The 14,901-nt window shown below is 38.1% G+C and overlaps 1 protein-coding gene across 1 annotated transcript in view; it reads right to left on the bottom strand.

Moving 5' to 3' along the window:
• Positions 1-14,901, bottom strand: part of SPEF2 (sperm flagellar 2) — a 171,590-nt gene that overhangs the window by 71,576 nt on the left and 85,113 nt on the right. The window contains exons 15-20 of the mRNA XM_013051945.2: positions 14,565-14,668; positions 12,752-13,008; positions 8,654-8,762; positions 7,411-7,568; positions 4,535-4,675; positions 256-306 (exon numbers count right to left, since the gene is read on the bottom strand). Coding sequence (XP_012907399.1) covers positions 256-306; positions 4,535-4,675; positions 7,411-7,568; positions 8,654-8,762; positions 12,752-13,008; positions 14,565-14,668 — 820 coding nt within the window. The remainder of the gene's footprint in view (positions 1-255; positions 307-4,534; positions 4,676-7,410; positions 7,569-8,653; positions 8,763-12,751; positions 13,009-14,564; positions 14,669-14,901) is intronic.

Here is a 14,901-nt window from a genome sequence, read left to right as displayed (position 1 = left end):
ATTCTATATAATAGATATCTCTAAATTATTCCCCACAAGCATCACTCTTTTTGGCAGGACCTTTGCTAAAATCCAGGCTACAGAATGACGGAGGTTATATTCTTTGGCAAGGACTTATGGTTTACAAATGCCTAAGAGAAGTCGGATATGACTAACAAATCTGGCTCTCTTCCCTGAGGAAGTTATGAAATGCAGAATTACATTGAACCACGTCTATCTTTATCTGAGTACCTTTTCTTTTGAGTGAAGTCTTACCTTTCTTCCCTTTTCCTTCCTGAAGAGATTCTTGCTTACCATAAAAGGACTCTAAACAAAATTCGAGACATAAACATTATTGACAATTTTCGTTCATATCCGGGGCTACATTGCTTGTACGTGATCAAATGTTATTTCTCACAGATAAACAGTTGCGTTAGTGATGTCTTTACTGTGAGCGAAAATTAACCTGAAGACATACTGGGTTAAAACTCTTGAATAACAGCCCTGATGGTGCTATTCAACTTGTCACACTGAGAGGTTTGGTCCTAATTTTAGTATCAGTATTTGATAATGGATTTGATTGTAAATTCTTCAATGCAACATAGCTGCAGCATTTTAAAAGTTAGTTATGAGTTCATTTGATGCATATTGCTTGATTTTGATTTATTTCAACTAAATTATCCTTACACAATTAGACTACTAAATCTGTAATAGGAATGATGCCAAAACACCTTGAAGAAGAGCTGAATAACCACACTGTTTTGAACCACACTTCCTTGAACTTTTCCTGACCTCATGCCTTGTGATTTCTACATTTCCATTTTGCATTGACCATAGCTTGCAATGTAGAGGATGGTTTGGATCTGGCTGGATTCCTTGGACTCTAGTACAAAACTATACTGGAAGGGGGAAAATGGGAAACTGATCATCTATAGGTCAATAAGGCATCCCAAATAATAAATTATTTCCTTGAAAAAATACCCTACATCCCACATTATTCACTAAACAATTTCAATCATTATCTTCTCTTTGCCCTGGGCTATAGTTTATTCTTCATTGGAAAGAAGAAGATGTGGTCCATATATATAACGGAGTATTATGCCTCCATCTGAAAGGAGGAATACCCAACTTTTGTATCAACATGGACAGGACTGGAAAGGATTATGCTGAGTGAAATAAGTCAAGTAGAGAGAGTCAATTTTCATATGGTTTCACTTGTGGAGCATAAGGAATAACACGGAGGACATTGGGAGATGGAGAAGAGAAGTGAGTTGGGGGAAATTGGAGGGGGAGACAAACCATGAGAGACTATGGACTCTGAGAAACAAACTGAGGGTTTGGAAGGGGAGGGGGATGGTGGTTTGGGTGAGACTAGTGGTGGGTATTAAGGAGGGCACGTATTGCATGGAGCACTGGGTGTGGTGCATAAACAATGAATTCTGGAACACTGAAAAGAAATAAAATAAAATGAAAAAATAGAAAAAAAGAAAGATGGACAAATGGGGCAATTTAAATGTCTATGATGGGGTGCCTGGGTGGCTCAGACGGTTAAGCAGCTGCCTTCAGCTCAGGTCACGATCCCAGGGTTCTGGGATCAAGCCCCATGTCAGGCTTTGTGCTCGGTGAAAGGCCTGCTTCTCGCTCTCCCCTGCAACTCCTCCTATTTGTTTTCTCCCTCTCCTTCTGTCAAATAAATAAATAAATAAATAAATACCTATGATGGAGATAACCTGTCTGACCTATTATTTATATTTAGAAGTGATAATTATAAGAACATGTTCATATATAACGCATGTTATATCTAAACTTTTCAGAACCAACAACCAAGACTCCATAGAAATAAGACATAGAAAAAGATTAGCCTTGAAACTTGGTTAGCCTCTGTGAAAAGATTTTAAGTATCCAAACAGCAACCACCAAATTCAAAAATAAGTAAACAAACAAAAACCAAACATTTGAACTAGTTGCTTTTTTTAGAAATAAGCTTATTAATAATAACAATAACATTTAGATAAATTCTTATTTCCTTTAATAACAATACTTTGGATAACCAACTATTGAGCTCTAAACTAGCTCTAAACAAGGCAACAGAGAAAATAAACTACAAACAGAGATACCTGAATTTATAAAAGACACTGAATTTATAAAGTATTGTGGGCAAGTCCTATTTACAGCAAGTCTAATTCTACTCTATCTGTTTTTTTTTTTCTTTTTAATCAGTTTTACAATAGATGTGAAATCTCAAAAATTATTTTTAAATAGCAGCATGGCTATAGTACTACTATATTTTGCCACACTGACAACTCTAGTTTTAAGTTAAACTCTGAAGTTTGATAGTGGATTTGATAATAGACCCTTTAATGGAACCTAACTGTGAACTCCTTCAAATTTAATCCCAAGTACATTTGGTATAAAATGTAGAACTACATATAGTGCCGAATCATACAGGGACAAAATGACTGTCCCTGAACTGAGAGCCCTATGCCTCCTTCTTTACTCTGTTTCCACCCTGATTTTTTGAAAAATAATTTAGTAAATAATTCCTCTTTTCATTTCAACTTCTAAAGATTGTAGTTGGGTGTTTGAGCTGGACACGTTCAGAAGCCTTAGACTTTCATTTCTGAAAACGTTTAATTTGAAAAAAAAATGTTAATTACTTAAATAAAAATAAACAAACCTGACAGGAACGTTCCTAAAATTGCTTCAGTAAGCTTCCCTGAGCTGTCAGGGCTGCCGCCCATCTCACTGCCTCCCTCTATTGCCCCCTTGATGCCCACAAGCACTGAGCTCTCTTTCCCTTAGGACGTTATTGTTGGAAGGTAGTAATTAGGCCCCTGGAGATTAACATGTGGATAAGTTTTTAAAGATCAGGCACTAGGCCTCTCTTCAGTGAAAAAAAGAGACAGATGCAAGCACTCTTTTAAGCAACAATAGCTTTATTATTCCTTCCATGCACAGTATTCAAGGATACAATTTTATTTTTTTATTATTATTTTTTAAAGATTTTATTTATTTATTTGACAGAGAGAAAAAGAGAGAGAGAGAGAGAGCACAAGCAGGGGTGGAGGGGGAGGGAGAAGCAGGCTCCCCGCTAAGCAGGGAGCCCGATGTGGGACTTGATCCCAGGGCCCTAGAATCATGACCTAAGCCGAAGGCAGATACTTAAGCGACTGAGCCACCCAGACGCTCAAGAATACAAATTTAAAATCACAAACAAACTTCAGAAACTTAAAGACTGAACTGTGTTGTAACCAGGAACGCGAGAGATTGGTTTTGGGGAATGGCTCAGGTACACAGGTCCCCCAGATTGCCACCAGACAGAGAGGGAGGGAGGTCATGGTAGGACAGAAAGGTCAGAGCTTAAAAGACTACATTGGATGAGTCTAGGCTTACTCGAGTCACTGTGACAACTGTTCTCCCCAGTTCTAAACAGTGTTTTAAAGATTTCTATTTTTCCTCCAGACCTCTGAATTTTTTTTTTTTAATTCCTAATGAGGTAGTGGGAAAAGGGCATATATATTTAATTCATGGTTTTGTATTTTTATTGTTCATATGATAAAAAAAATTTCTTTAGAATTTGTGTGTTTTGCCGTCAGTCAAACCCCATTTTATTGGAATACAATGGTCTTTAATAGAACATGATATATGTTACTTAAGTCTTCAAGTTTATTTAATATAAATAAATTCAATTAAAAATTCACATCCATCTCAAATGTCCATGAAGCACAAAGATTCTGGAATTTGAAAATACAATGCTGACACAAGATCAAAGATTCCTGGGTAGACTTGTGGTAATGCACAGCCAGCTACTTACAAAGCTAAAACCAGACACGAGAACCATAGTTGCTTCCTATACATAGCATCAGACTGATACTAACATGCTACCAGTATCGGGCACTGCAACAATTGAGCACTTCACTTTGGTCATTATGTTTATTGTCTACCCCTTAAGTTAATGGTCCTTCGTGGTTAAGGGTGTAGAAAGAACTTAAGCTAAAAAGTACTCCCTACACAAACTCTTTAAGTGTATATATTATAAATTACAACCATATACATTTCCTGAGATTCCAGGTGCTCATTTCTATCCTTTTATTATCACATGTACTCACACGGATAATGAAGTTACATATGAATTCTAGACCCTGATGAAGGCTGTTGATTTGTTCCCTTATTCTTGTGAACAACTGGTTCTACTACCTCTCATTTTCTGAACGTGTTCTCGCTCTACAAAAGCATCAGTCTACAGTTCCACAGACAGACGTCTGTCCTTTTGAGCTGCTATAAGTTCCTTCTGGTTATTCTCTGTGCCCTTCCTATTCTAATCCGTGGCCTTATTCGAATCAGAAGAACTGGGTCTGAGGACTCCATGTTCCCTCCACGCTCTTAGCTACGAAGGACTTTTCCACTTCCACCTGAGCACGTAACGTGGTTTCATACAATTGAAGTTGCTTTAAGTCTGAATCTAAGTAAGTGCACTGGTATTGCAATTTAGAATTCTTTTCTAAGTGAAGATAAGAAACTGACAAACAGGATTATAAATTATTCTGTCAATCACCTGATGGTGGTTTTCCTTTTGCAGGAGGAGTTTTTGAAGGGGTTTCCTTCTCTTTTTCTGGCTCAGGAGGAGGAGGGGGAGGCTCAGCCAGCAGAACTTCTTCTTTTTTCTCAGCTTCCTTTTCTTCTAATTTCTTTTTAACTTCAAATAGATAATAAGATTGGACCTTTATTAGAGACTCTAGACACCTATTATTTTACTTGAACCAAGATAAGCCTAAATTAGTATAAAATTGCCCATACTGATTTAAGTTTAAATTCCAGTTTTAAGGCTCTCCCTTAAATCATCCAGTCCTTAAAGCTAGGATTTGAAGACTTCCCTGGTTAGAAATATTGTCTTCTTCAGGGATGACGACGATGATGACTACGATGTGGTGCATGTATGTGTAGTTGGTAGAAAGTCTTGTTGACATGGATGCCGAGTATAAAAGTGACATGCTAGCTGTAGCTAAGGTAGTGGAATAGGAAAATAAAGGATGACTTCAAAAAACCAAGGTGAAGAATACATGAAGAGAAGGTGAAAAAAAAATGGACAGAAGCCTTGGGGGTGGGAGGGAAACTGAAGGGGAAAGACCTGTGCCTTCCAGCCTTCTGGGGATAAAAGCATGCAAAGTACATGGAAGAGTGCTTAGTACTCAAGTCTTCTTAGCAATTCTTTAACTCAAGCAGCAACTATGGATTGGACTTGAACTGTGCCTGAAGGAAAGGAAGGGTCCTAACAATGAGGTAAGACTCCCACCACCTACAGCTGATAAGTAGTAAAAACAAGAGTAGGCCCAATTCTGGTCACCAGAGTTAGGTCAGTGAAACAGAAGAGAAAAATCGGTGCCCTCTGAAGCTTACGTGTTAGTGGTGGTTGGTAAACCATAAACATGCTGAGTAAGTTCATTTATAGAAGGGGTGGTGGTCAGTGCTACGGAGAAAATAAAGCAGAACGGAGTCAAGAGGGTCAGCAGTGCTGGGGGGCAGCTTCTGAAGTTTTAAATGGAGAGCTGAGCAGGATAGAGGAGCCGGCCAGCCTGAGGACCTGAAGGAGCAGAACAGGGCTGGTTCGTGCTTTTCTAGGCTCTTCTTGCGGTTTGGCTCTTTGCCTCTCACCATTCAGGTTCACCCTTCCTGTCCCGACTTCCCTGGCTGCCCTCCTCGCTGGACATGGCCTCAGTGTCACTGACTGCACCACAGGCAATGCATACCCTCCCTCCTGTGTGGCTACTTCTTTTTATACCTATTCCCTCTGCCCTTAGATTCTTCTTTTCAATTCAGCAAGCAAGGAGGCTTTATTCTATTAGATGTTTTTTCAAAGTGGAAAGTAAGGGGTTTTTTTTTTTTCTGATTATAAAATTAATACAGAAATATCGTTTGCAAAAGTCCAAAACATTTTAGACAGATAAGCGGAAAGGGAAATTGCCTGTAGTGTCTCTGTCCCAGTCTTCCTCCACCATAAGTACCATCTGGACCGCCAGATTCTTTCCTATGCATATATATTTAGTACAGAGACATACTTTTTAAAAATATACATTTTAAAAACAAAACCAGGACTATTTTATATATAACCAGCTTTTCCCTGCTTAAAAGTATATAATGGTCATGTTTTACCTCAATGTATACAGAAGTACCACAACCTCTTTTTTTCCCCCTTACCTTAATCAGGACATTTAATTCAGAGTATTGGGCTAGGTCAATGGTTTTAATGATAAGCTATTTGTTAAAATGATTAACCCATAGGAATGTAAATCTTAAATAAGTGGCAGTTGTTAATGTAGTCAGTGATTAGAACGTAAAATCTTCAGGAAGATGTTGAAGTGAGTCTGACAGCTGGCAACAACAAACCAATTCTAACCTGTAGATGTTTGAAGCTACAGCTTAGAATTGTGGTGTTTTTGCCTTCCAACCAAGACTCTAGGATCACTGTGGGTGGTTTCCTCTAGTCTCCAGCCTAATTTCTGTCAAATAACATATTAAACTGCTTAATATATGGATTGGTATTTGTTTTGTCTGAGAGCTTCACATGGGTGGTTATTAGGAGGAGACATTTGGATATGGGAGCTTGTTTTCCTAAGCATACGCTCCTGGATCCTCATGGTATTTATGGCTTACACCTATGTGCTATTTGGGGGTCAGTTAATTGATACATTATAGTGGTTAGATCATGAATATAGTGATAGGAGACAGCAAGCTATCAAGGCAGTTTTAGAATCCTTGTGGTATTACTAACTTTGACTTTTTTATTATGCCAAGAAGCTGCAGTTGTCAATACAATTAGCAGTGACAGATAAATAAAAGGAAAGATTTATTTTTCATATCATTTTGCAAAGGTAAAATTCTCCATTGAAATCTGGCCTTAGCAGTGTATTAGCCTAAGATCCGTTTCAATAATAAATATCAATAATACTATGAAAAGCTAGTGGGCAATTGTTATTGGTTGAATGAAGAAGGAAAGAGGTCAGGATGGTTTAATGTGATTAGATATAGTCCAGAAGAAGGCTCATAAAATAAGTAGTTAATAATCAATGAAATCACGCCACATCAAGATTTGGGGGAAATAAACTGTCTAGGATTTCATCCCAAAGGAGGGTTAACTCCTAAGTTAATACTGAAATCTTCACTCTTTTCTATAACATCCTTAATTTTAACTCTATTGTTTTTCCTCATGAAAAATACTTTCAGTTTTCATTTTGATTAAATTAAAATACAGAAAAATCTCTTATTTAGAAATCTCTGCAGCAGAGAGCTAAATTCAGGAGGAGAAGATACTTGTAGGTAGTATAACCCAAATAAAACAGAGAACTTGGCAATCGCGTGTTCATTTTTTCCCAAACTCATTAAAACCACACATTTTAGTTACATAAGTTCAAAATTATAAAGAAATGTTATTACCTTTATTCTCTTTTTTTGTTATTTCAGTCGTAAACATTTCTTTTACTTTATGACATAGAGACTCTTTATCTATTTCAGCATTGATTTTTATCAAAATATTTTCTGGCTCTGTAAACCATTGCTCCAATAAAGGCCAGTTGTCCAAGAAGCCTATAATTCTGCAAAAATATTGTATAAAAACATATAACAATTAAAATATTTGAGTAACATTAGGTATAATTAACTTGGCACGCATAATGAAAATATAAGCTGCCAATGTAGTTAAACTGAAAAAGGAACTCTAAAAAATATACAGGCAATGGATTATTATTTATTTTGAAGAAGAAATTATTTAATAACATCAAGCAATATTTTTTTGAGATATGTGGGGGTAAAAGAAGATTTGAAAAGGCCACCGTTTTAGGAAACCTTCAGTGTAAGTTTGGTTCACTAAGTGGAAATCTACAGGAAGATCGCCTGCACTCACTGTAGAATTAACTCTGAGCACACTTCTCATGGTAGCTACAGCCTGAGCTATAGCCTGAGGTCATCTGTTTTTTCTCTTACAGACAGAAATCAAAGAAATCTTTGAGTAAATGTGAATAGCTCAGCCTTACTTGCTTGACTCACAGATGATCTTGGGATGATTCCTGAAACAGTCTTATCTTCCTTATGGATAGATAAACTTACTGTAGTTAGTTAGCTAATTAATGTAGATAATTACTTGTCTCTGGCCCACTTCCTATTTTTAGACTTCTCCAGGTTTCATAAAATTGTCTAACTCTGTCTAAGTTTTCTCTTGCAATGAATAAACTGTGCACAACCAAGAGAAGGGTGTTTTTGTTTTGTTTTTTGTTTTGTTTTGTTTTGTTTTTTTGTATAACATCATTTTAGCAATGGAAGTTGTTTTAAACTATACTCCAGTCTGAAGCCTAGCTCTTTGAAATATCATATCTTCACTGGCATTCGCTGAATGAGGGCTAAATTAGGATCCCATGTAATGAAACATAAAGGGAAGTGTACCATGATTTAATTCTTCCCTTCCCAGTCTATGATGATTTGTGCTCTGAATACAGAAGCAAGCACATAAATTTTTCACTCAACATCAAAACTTTTTAGCTTTGTTTTACTTGTAAAAGGATGAATGCTAGGAAATACATCTTTTTTTTTTTTTTCCCCAAGATCTGACGATTCCAAAGTGACTGATGGTCAGTCTGTTCTAAGGGCAAGAAATAAGAAGCAGGACAGTGAATTTTAGACTAACCTATGCTGAATCTGGTCTCTTAAATTCTGGTCCTCATCCGTAGCTTGGTTTTCAGCAGTGACATGTTGAGCGATGTCTCCATGAGAAGTTTCACTTGAAAATCCTTCAGCTATGATACAAAAATTATTTAATTACATAATCTGCTAAAACAAAATTGCAATAGCACTGTTAAAATTTACTGATGCCAGACAACCAATTGATATGATCCTGCCATTGTTCTAATATTCATTAAATATTAGCAACATGTTGAAAGCATATAGTTTTGGAATCAGATTAAAATTTTCCTTGGCAACTGAAGAAAATGACATGCTATACAACATTAAAGAGAAGCTGTAGTTTAAATTCATAGGCTCTCAGAATTGACTCTGAAGAGGTGAGAATGAAAAGTGGTGTGTCATGATGAATAACAAACTAGGAAATAATGAGAAAATAAACACTATGGTTTAAAGACTAAGAATGAAATAACAGGGCAGCCATAAAGTCAAACATATGTAAAAATTATTTGTTGATAGTATATTACATTCCAATAAAGCAAATTACCTTTATTTCTAGACTTTGTGATATTTCCTTAAACGGTAGACATAAAGGAACCGACCACAAGAGACCAAAAACAAAGCAAAAACATCTTCAACAGGTCTGATTGAATCCTATTCAGGATTGAATGGTACAAAGTCCAGAAAACTCATGAACTTAGAACAAATGGAAAATTATAAAGAAGGAAGAGGGCCTTGAACTAGATTAAAAGGAATTCAGTCAATGCAAGGGAACCCTGAAGGGTGATCTAATCGTGTTCAGGAAAATGGAGGACCCTCACAGAGATCAGTTTGTATCCATTTACATTCAGGATTGAAAAAGATGAAGTGATTTTCAGAATAATTCTTTTAAGTTATTTGTAAAACCCAAAGATAAGTAAGGGTGGTAGTAGAAGGCCGTGGGAGCTCTTCTCAGGAGGTGCTATCCTGCAACATCTCATGGTCCCTGTCTCATATTTGTCATGGACTTCAGCACTTCAGTCAGCTTGCCTCTCTTCCCAGCTCCACCCTGGCACTAGTCCCTTTCCCTTCTCTCCACTTGTGGCACTCTCTTTCTAAGACCATGTCCACATCCTGGACTTTGTGACCACTTTGAATGGCTCCATCTCTGTGATCTTAATGACCTACAGTCCCACTATTTGTCTTTCTTGCACTCCCATGTAGCTGATGACTCTTTCCAACATTACTCAGTTCCTACATCCTTTTTCCCAAATTTGCCAGCATTATCTTGGCTTTTTATTTTCTAGCAAACCCGAGTTGCATGGTTGAACACTTCACCTTCTCTTCTTCATCTGACAATTTCGACTTGTGTCCATCAGCTACACCAGCCTTAGCTGATATTTATCTCTCTTTCCAAGTCTACACTTGTACTGGTAAGCATCTTTGAAGGAAAATATGCCATTTCATGCCTTGCAACATCACTAATTCCTTGGCTCAAAGATCAGCTGAGTAGATAGATAGATAAGAGATAGGTAGATAAAGATATAGGTAGATAAACAGATAGACAGATAGATAGGTAGTCTGAGATAAGCTTCTTGAGAGTTATCTTCACTCATGCTCTCCACCTTCTCACCTCTCATTCATGCCTCAGTCCACCCAAGACCATCCCTCCTAGTCCCCTACTCCATTGAAATAGCTCTTGTTCTAGTCACCAAAAAATCAAGGCCAATGGACATGTTTTAGTCCTTATCTTACTTGATTTCTCTGTTGTATTTTAAGTAAAATTTAGCACACAATTCTTAAATACTTTTACACATATTATCTTATTTTCACAACATAACTTGAAAAGAAACATTATGATTCTGTAATGGGCCTCAAATTGCACAGCTCATAAATGACAAAGAAGGGATTTGATTTCAGTCAATCTGACTCTAGGCTTTGGACTTCTTTTTTTTTTTTTTTTCCTGGACTTCTTTTTAATGTTTAAACATTAAACATAATGTTTAAACAAAAAGAATGCATACATGAATATATAGCTCAATGACCTCACAAACTGAAGAGAGCATCCAGATCAATGAATAAACATTATCAGCCCTGGAAACCTCTCCCATTTCTTCTCAGTTAGTGTTAGAGAAGTCAACCATACAGAGCCTACATCCAAAACCTCTCTATACCTCTTCTCCATATTATGAACACTGCTGCTCCCTCTCAGACTGGCCAAAAGACTAAGGCACTGGCTAAAAACCCATATATCCAATTTGTCTCCCATTCTGACACAGCCTTGTGCTCCTAGACTGCCTGATCTCTCTCCATGTGTCTCCCTGGTTTCCTGCCTATTGTCTTTGAGTCTGGTCCCTTCCTCCCTGACCAGCCTTGACTTGCCTGATGTTCAGCCTTTGAGCCCACTGGGCTTTGGCTGTAGAGTGCTTCCTTGTGATGTCCTTCAGGCTTCTCCACAGCCTGTTGTACCCAAACCTAGACAGTGGGCTCCCACACCCAAGACTGAGTCTTAAGACCCCAGCCTTTACTATTCTGGGATGGGAATAGTATGACTTTATTTTGAAATTCTATCCTTTCTTGGTTTATGAGATAAAACTTTCCCTGGCTGAGGGCTGAGTTAATCACCAATGGCCAAGGATTTAATCAATCATGCTCTTTAGAGCCTCCAAAAAAGCTCTAAACCAAGGGCTTTAGAGAGCTTCTGCGATGGTGAACACATCCACATGCCAGGAGAATAGTGTAACCCGAACTCCATGGGGACCAAATCCCTGAGCTTGAGAGTCTTCCAGACCTTGCACTGTATTCCTCTTCATATGGCTGCTCATTTGAATCCTTTATGATATCCTTTATAATAAACCAGTAACAGTAGAGTGCTATGAGTTTTATGAGCCACTGAAGAAAATTCAAACCTGAGGAAGAGTCATGGAAACTGGCAATTTGTAGCCAAGTCAGACAGAAGTGTGGGTAAACTGGGGAATCTACTACTTGAAATTGCATCTAAAGTTGGGGGCAGCCTTGTGGAGCTGAGCCCTTATCCTATAGAGTCTGCCCTAACTCCCAGTAGTTAGTGCCAGAATGGAATCAAACTGTAGAATACCCAGTTGGTCTCTCCCAAGAACTGGAGAATTGGGTGGTATAGGAAACCCACACATTTGGTGTCAGAAGTGTTTTGGGTAAAGAAAGTTTTCCTTTAATATCTCTAACAATACAATGAGGCATTTTATTATATAGATTGTAAAACTTGAGTTTAGAATCACAAAGTAACTTTTCCAAGGTCAAACATCTCATAACTTGGAAAGGCAAAGCTCAAGATGTGCTTTTCCCATATTTATTTATTTTTTTTATTTTTTATTTTTTATTTTTTTTTATTTTAAAGATTTTATTTATTTATTTGACAGAGAGAAATCACAAGTAGTCGGAGAGGCAGGCAGAGAGAGAGAGAGAGAGGAGGAAGCAGGCTCCCCGCTGAGCAGAGAGCCCGATGCGGGACTCGATCCCAGGACCCTGAGATCATGACCTGAGCTGAAGGCAGCGGCTTAACCACTGAGCCACCCAGGCGCCCTGCTTTTCCCATATTTAATTTGTGGAATAAAGTAATACTTTCATTTCAATGCCAAAAAGTATTAAATAAACTGTGAGTGTTGGAAAGACTATTCAACTCCACCATGTGAGGACTTCAGTCAACTGATCCTTGTTCCTCTGACTTCAAACATAATCTCAAGGAAAGAGGTTACCAGACCCTTGCTTGCAGAACAGATATGGTTTATGACCTTCATTAGGGTGACCCACCAAGGTATACTAGACAGCCACAAGAAGCTCCTCTATGCATGCAAATCTCAAAAAGGGCATCCCTGTGCCAGGGGAGCAGCCAAGTTGAGGGAAGCGTTCAGCGAGATGCATGCAGTCAGCATAGAATTCTCTGCTAGTTCTCCGCAGTGCTGAACGCCAATAGTTAAAGCAAGAGGAAATGTGCTCTGCTAGATAATTCTGTGGAAATCTGAAATGGATTCCTTATTACCACTTATAATTGTAAGTGGGAGTATTCACTGATTCAAAGAAGGAATGAACAAAGAGCTTTGAAATATTAAAAAGAAGATTGAAAGAAAGGAAAAAGTGTCCAGCTTACTCATTGTGTCATTCATGCGATCCAGCGAGGAGTTATCTGAAATATCTAATAACATGACAAAATCAAGTGCAGAAGGGGGAGAAGGCACTTCTTTGGAGGCTGTAGGGTCAATAGCCAATGTGGATATCTGTGTTTTCTTTTCCTCCAGTTCTAGGACCTCTCTGCTGCAGCCCGTGAGAGCTTCCTCCAGAAGCTTTGCTTGGTTTAACGTCATTGGAAAACCATCTAAGACCCATCCTTGATCCACAGGTATCTCACTAAATGGAAAATGGACATGGCATTAACATTTTGATAGATAAAAACACTTTGGAAGTAACAATACAACGAATTTTGCCTTTACCTTTCCTTTAACTCCACGGTAACCTCCTTCCACACAAATATTATTACTTTACTGCTAAAATTAGGTCTATTAATTACCCTAATCACTCCTTTGCTTAAAATCTTTTTTTAAAGCAGATGGCATTTATTTTATTTTATTTTTTAAAGATTTATCTATTTGACAGACAAAGATCACAAGTAGGCAGTGAGGCAGACAGAGAGAGAGGAGGAAGCAGGCTCCCTGCTGAGCAGAGACCCGATGTGGGGTTCGGTCCCAGGACCCTGGGATCATGACCTGAGCTGAAGGCAGAGGCTTTAACCCACTGAGCCATCCAGGCGCCCCCTTTTGCTTAAAATCTTTCTGTAGGTCCCTCCTCCCTCCAAATCTATTCCAGAGGCCATAAAATGGTATTTAGAACTAATTGGCCACAACTTTCTTCCCTATAGTGTCTTATCTCTCCCATTCTTTAACCATTTACTTCAAACAAACTGATCTCACTGTAGGAGAATGTGTTGCATTTTCTAGCCTGTGTTCATAGGCAGTTCCTCCTTTAAACCTGTTTCTCATCTACACATAGTGGGACAACATACCTCACAGGGCGGTTATAAGGATAAACTGAAGTGATTCATTTTAAAAACCCAGAACCAAGCTTAGCACACTGTGAATAATCCCATTGCCAATGTGGAGAGTTCCTCTTACTCCCCACAAACCAGCATGGAGCCAGAAATGTCTAATCTGAACGCCCCTGGCTCTCATTCACTTTGCTCTACAATTAATAATTACTGTATTTCTTGAATGAGAAATATTCAAATGAGTCTTCCTTATCTCAATTAGATAATAAGTTGCTAGAGTGTGAGGAGTATTTTTTGGGTTTTTGTTTTCAGGGCAGCATCCTCCATAGAGAATAAGAGCTCCAAGAATGATTATTTTAGGTCTCTAAGTTGAAAAAGGGCATGAAAAGGGAAGAAACTTAAACTCTGCTCTTCTAAATCTCTAATTATGTAAAACTGAGATTCTGATTTTTGCATTAAAAGTTATTATGACTTCATTTCTTTTTCTGTTAGAGCTCATAGTAAACAATACAATCTCCTTCTCTCTAGGGCAAACTTTCTTCTCTCATTGCCTTCCTATTTAGCACTGACCAGCCTTGGATCACTGGGTTCACTTCCTCCTCCTGAAAAGTTAAACAAGGAAGGGCACTGGCCTATGACCAGACAGTTAGGGTCCCTCTGCTCTATAATGTGTCTCTTGGCCTTTCCAAGTATCTAACTTCTCCTTGAATTCCCTGCAGGGAATAGAACCTGACCTGTATTCACATCTGCCTGAGTGAAGTCAAGACTGGTCAAGTGGGGGAAGTGAAATAGAAGCATGTAAATCACAAAACATATCTTAAAAATTAAAAAAAACAAAAACAAAAACCATGATTTTTATACATTATTCTTTTTCTACTTCTATCTGATAAAGAATATATTAGTAGATTAAAAAAATACATACTTAATAGCATTTACCAAGATGTTAACTAGCAACATGTCAGAAATGCTCTTTCCTTTCTTCAGCAACTTTTCTGATTTTGCACCAAGCTGAGCACGCACAGTCAGCTGTGAAAATAAACAATGAATGGTAGAGTACAGTTAATTTAAAAGTCAGAATCTGGTACTTGGGGGAAAAAGTTAAATGGGCATGCTCCCCGGTGAAAGACACTAATCGTCTGGCACAATTCTGGAGTCAGCCAAGCATTAGGGAAAATGTTGTACGTAGATTTTGAGGCTCCTCTGTTGTGGCTCCCTCCTTTCCAAGATCTTCCTCTCATGTTTCAGCTGCTCTGATGTCC

The sequence above is a fragment of the Mustela putorius genome, unplaced genomic scaffold (assembly GCF_011764305.1).
Source record: "Mustela putorius furo isolate JIRA1106 unplaced genomic scaffold, ASM1176430v1.1 tig00000407_pilon_pilon_pilon, whole genome shotgun sequence".
Lineage (NCBI taxonomy): Eukaryota > Metazoa > Chordata > Mammalia > Carnivora > Mustelidae > Mustela > Mustela putorius.
The sequence above is the reverse complement of the archived record's forward strand: the minus strand, read 5'-3'. Positions and strand labels throughout refer to the sequence as shown.